The sequence below is a fragment of the Sinocyclocheilus rhinocerous genome, unplaced genomic scaffold (assembly GCF_001515625.1).
Source record: "Sinocyclocheilus rhinocerous isolate Xijiao unplaced genomic scaffold, SAMN03320098_v1.1 scaffold592, whole genome shotgun sequence".
Lineage (NCBI taxonomy): Eukaryota > Metazoa > Chordata > Actinopteri > Cypriniformes > Cyprinidae > Sinocyclocheilus > Sinocyclocheilus rhinocerous.
Window position 1 is genome coordinate 450,443 of NW_015642562.1, and position 5,298 is coordinate 455,740.

General features: G+C 36.2%; 1 protein-coding gene across 1 annotated transcript in view; it reads left to right on the forward strand.

Moving 5' to 3' along the window:
* Nucleotides 1–672: 672 nt before the first annotated feature.
* The window catches only part of igsf11 (immunoglobulin superfamily member 11), a 97,755-nt gene continuing 93,129 nt past the window's right edge, over nt 673–5,298 (forward strand). The window contains exon 1 of the mRNA XM_016573246.1: nt 673–830. Within this exon, the coding sequence (XP_016428732.1) occupies nt 770–830 (61 nt within the window). The 5' untranslated portion in view covers nt 673–769. The remainder of the gene's footprint in view (nt 831–5,298) is intronic.

A 5,298-nucleotide genomic window follows, 5' to 3' on the forward strand; every position in this document is an offset into this window, starting at 1 on the left:
AAAAAGAGCATTTATCCTCCTCACACATATAGAAAGCTTGTTCAAATGGACTTGCTTGTATGGTGTACAAAATAATAATATAAAAAAATAAATAAAAAAAATGTAATTAAAGTGCAATAGTAAAAGTAGTTTTTAATTGTTGTAAAAAAAATATAAATAGGTTAATTTAACAACACTAAATGTCATTCAATAGACTGACTTTCTCTCTTTCCCGTTCGCATCATTCCTGCGCGCGGTCACACCGGGGCGGGGCGCCGCGGTGCGTGCGCGCTGCCACCTTTTCGCGCCAGAGGAGGAGGGCACAGTTACCTCGCGCTTCGAATGGCGTCAGCGGTCTCTAGGCAACAGGCCAGTTGTCAGTCAGTCAGATTTCTCAATCAGAGCGGAGAGCGGCGGCAGCGGCGTCGGTCATGGCCCTCTCAAGGATCCGGTGCACCGTGAACGGCATGTGAATACAGCTCGGTGTCGTGCTGAAGAACTGAACCGGACACCCGGTACCGACCGAACCGGACGCATTAACGCGGATCCCGACTCGAACGCGACGCGAAGGTGTTCTCTGAGGGAATTTTACGCGCCGATTTAATTTGACTAACGTTAGTTGTAGTTCTTAGTTTCACATGTCATCGTTGAAAATATTTAAAAAATGCTTTAGATTTTATTCGTGACTTTGATTTTAAGAGACAATTACTTTCCCACCATCAAACTGTGGAGAAAATCTGACTGACTTTGAACTTCATACTTCATAACACGACGACTTTCCCTCAGAAAAATGCTGAAATTTCATAATTCTGATCTATGGATTGCTTGGCTGGTCTGCTTTTGTGTGAATGGTAAGTTTTATTATTATTATTATTATTATAATTTATGTGCAGCTCCTACACTTGCTTTTTATTTGCTTATTTATGGCGCAAATTGTTTTGTGTACTAGTTGCTGTGACGTCACAAAATCCTATATTTACAAGGAATGTAAACAAGGTCAAGATTTGAGGTGTTATAGAAAGTTTGACAACTTTCATGTGAAGATGTGCCCTTTTTGTGTATGTCTTTGTGTGTGTATTTGGGTTAGACTCCAAAAATCCTCACGAATGTAATGACATGACTTGTTTTCAGTGTTTTACACACACACACACACACACACTCTGTTGGGGTTTGGTTGCTTGTATGTTTTTGGCATGCAAAGTGCAGCTGTTGTGTGTGTGATCTGAACAACATAAAGCTTGATGCTGTGAAATCGTGAGTGGGTCATGATCATGGATGGGAAGCGGATACATGGGGCCGAGGACTGACGGAGGGCCAGACGGCGCAGGTCTGAGAGCCGTAATCCAACCAGATTATGAAGAGCACTGCTCCACGTGATGCTTGTGACAGGCAGATGCACACACACACACTTACACACTTTCATTGTACCATCCTCTGTGGCATTCGGGTGATATTCGTTTGCACATGTTGGTCCACACAAGGGACTGGCATATGCAGGTAACTCCAGTCTGGGATTGTATATTCATCCACTATCATCTAGATCAGCATATTGGATGCATCTGCTGCTAACTGTGGAAAAAGTGGCTTTGTTGTTTCCTTGGGTTCTTTGGAACTTCAAAAGCTTCTGTAAACACTGTCTGAAGTCTATTTTTCAGCATAGATTCAGAGTAGAGTTTCGTTCATGCAAAACATTGTCCGTGTCTGAATATGCATTCATTCCTACTGCAGTAAGCAACTCCTTTTGCATGCAAGTACACATTAGAGTAAAAGTGAACACATCAATTCTGCCATTTATGGTATCTTTACACAGTTAAGGCTGCTCAATGCCTGCTCAAAATTCAGTGTAAAGGTGCAATGCTGCATAAAAACCAGACTAAATTATGCCTGCTCTGACACAAGTATTAAAGCATAGAGTTGTAATTGCTGTGGAAATGCATTTATGCCACCTTCTGAGAAGCATTAAACAGTCTACGTTAAGACACGTGAATGCCACTTCAGAAGCGCTTCTGTGCCACCTTTGCAATGTAAATTTGGCATTTAAATTTGTTTTGCGCAATAATTTTTGCACAATGCAACTTCCCTTTAAAATCAAACCAAACTGAATTAAATTGGATTTTTAAAAATACATTTTACAGATTGTTTTCTCAAGTCGAATTAGGTTGAATTTCTTTTTCACATTGATTTTGTTGTCGAATAGGTTTCCCAAACCTTTTCGTTGTACTTACTGTATAGTGAATATTTTGAACTTCCAGAAAATTGCACACAAACACAATTAGATGCTATTAAAGTAAAATATTGTTTGATATAATAATATTGCACAATAGAATTTAAGAGAGAGTGATGATAAATACAATCGTTTCACATATAATTTCTGGGCAGTGTGTATTGACAGTATTGATTTTGTTTTATTGCCCTACTGATTATTTTCATTTCCAATTTGAGTGCTGATCAGTGTTTTAGTATTTTACTAACATTGAGGTTGTGTTATAGTTTTTCATAATATTTAGAAATAGGCTTTATTTTTACATTTTAATTTAGGTTTTAGTAATTTTATTATGTGTTTGAATCATTTTTATTAGTTTTTTATTCATTTAGTTTTTATTTAGTTTTTGAAAAATTAATGTCAGTTGTAGTTTTAGTTATTTTAGTGCATCAAGTTAAATGAGAAATGTTGCTTTGGCAATTAGCGAGAAAAGGGGATTTTATATTTTATTTTATTTCAGTTAAAGTTTATTTTACATCAAGTAATGAACATTTTATTTTTACGGTTTTAGTTTTAACTACAGTAAGTATCACCCTGGAGATGATGCTTAGTCTTGCAAAAATGAAATGTACAACTTTTTTTGCATCTACTTTGGCATTGGCCTAATTCAATCTCCATGCAACAGTTTCTCTCTCCATCTCTCTGTAAAGCATGTTGACGTTAAGCTGATGAGATAACAGCCCTGGATGTGTACGTCTATTCAGACATGTCTCATTAATACATGCATGTTTGTGACAGCATTTGCTGGTACATCCTTGTAGGGACTCCACTGAACATAAATATGCAACACTGTCATCTCCAGCGCAGGATCCATTTACAGAGCACTTCCAGGTGTTTAGTTCTGTTCAGGAGCGGCTCCCTGGGCGAGATTCACTTTAAATGTGGTTGTAAAGTGTCATGAGAGCCAGAGCAACGGGTCGGGCTCCGGCGAAACCCTGTGTTTTTGTTCCACAGAGGCCTGTGTGCGTGGCGTTATGGATGTTGTTGTCGGAAACTGGGGCGTCTTCCAGAGCTCGCTGCGTTTCCTGCGCCGCTGTCACTGTCAGTTTAGAGACATGTCCCTGCACATGATCACCGGATCTTCGGTCATTAATTTTGCATCTTCTGCCATTAGGAAATGGCCAGGCAGCACAAAGGGCCACGGCGAGGCACCTTGGGGGCATGTGAGGAAAAATGGCCATGCAAGTCTGAACTTTAAAAAGAAAAGTAGATAGATCAATGGAGACAGAGTTATGCACTGCCACTGACCAAGTCATCAGAGGCCTGAGCTGAAATGAATGATTTGTTACAGTGTTTTGAAGGAGAGAAAGAGAGAGAGAGGGATGGAGGCTTCTCTGTGCTTGAGTTCTAATCATTGTATCGCTCTGCCTCAGGCTTCAGGAACCACACCAGCGAACAGATCAATTCTGCCAATTAAAGTTCATCCGAAGCGGTGCTGCACTTTTTGACCCTGCGCTGAATGCAACTTCGCTTGAAAATCAAACCAAACTGAGTTAACATAAAAATGGATTTCTTGTATAAAGTTTGCAGATAGTTTTCTCATGGATAAGAACAAAGTTGAATAAGGGTGAATTTTTTCCGCAATTATTTTGTCTGATTTTAGTTTAATATCTGCTTTTATAAAATCTATCAGCATTTTTTTTATTTTTTGTGAAATAAATACATTTTATTTAATGTATTTAATTGCCATTTCCAGTCCTCAATAGTCATGTATACATTTACATGGCAAATATAGCTTAATATGATTTTTGCTCAACTCTTTCTGAGTGCAGTTTCTATAAAATCATTTTTAATAAATCCTCATAAAGTTTAAGTAAATTAAAGCTAGTTACTGGAAAAGCTTGTTGGTCCAACAATGTGGGAACCCTGGTTAGAGCCCTTGTTTTTTTAGTATTATTTATACAGTTCTAGTATTTATGAATAAACCCATCTGGTGGGTTTGCTGCCAAAAAGCTCTTTTTTTTTTTTTTTTTTTTAGTTTAATTTTGTAATCAAATATTTAATTTTCAGTTTTATTTCAATTAATGAAAATTATTTTTATTCGCTTAGAACACTCGTTAGAGCATGTCTTGATTAGGAGCTATTTAAATATGCAGTGATCCCACCAACATAATCCTGTGGTTTTTTTCTTGAGTTACTTTTTGGCACCAAGCAAATATGGCCATACATTTTTAAAAATCATTTTGTGAACTTACCCGTTCCACTTTTGTGTTTAAAGAAGTGAGGGTCAAAGTGATGATGATGATGCCAATATAAATGCTTTTTCCTGCCGAAAAGCGGAGCAGCTGGAATGTGCAGAGGACAGATGGAAGTTTCCACCTCGATTATCTTCAGCTAAAAATATCCACTCAAAAATTAAACGACCATTGGGACTGCTAGCAAAGTGCCTGAGAGAGAAAGAGACGGGATAGGACGACTGCCATCCTTGGGTTTATGATAGTTTTCTCATGGATAGGAACAAAGTTGAATAAGGGTGAATTTTTTCCGCAATTATTTTGTCTGATTTTAGTTTAATATCTGCTTTTATAAAATCTATTAGCATTTTTTTTATTTTTTGTGAAATAAATACATTTTATTTAATGTATTTAATTGCCATTTCCAGTCCTCAATAGTCATGTATAAATGTACATGGCAAATATAGCTTAATATGATTTTTGCTCAACTCTTTCTGAGTGCAGTTTCTATAAAATCATTTTTAATAAATCCTCATAAAGTTTAAGTAAATTAAAGCTAGTTACTGGAAAAGCTTGTTGGTCCAACAATGTGGGAACCCTGGTTAGAGCCCTTGTTTTTTTAGTATTATTTATACAGTTCTAGTATTTATGAATATTTTGAGTTAGCTTTTATTTTATATTTTCAGTTTAAGTTTTAGTAATTTTTTTATGTGCAGTTTTAAATTGTATTATTAAAATAAAAAATTTATTAAAACCTTTACATTTTAATTATTAAAAGTATAATTCTTTTTATTATTATTTCTATTTGGGTTAATTTATTTTTTATTTCAGTTTTAGTAATTTTAGTACTTCAAATATATATATATATATATATATATATAT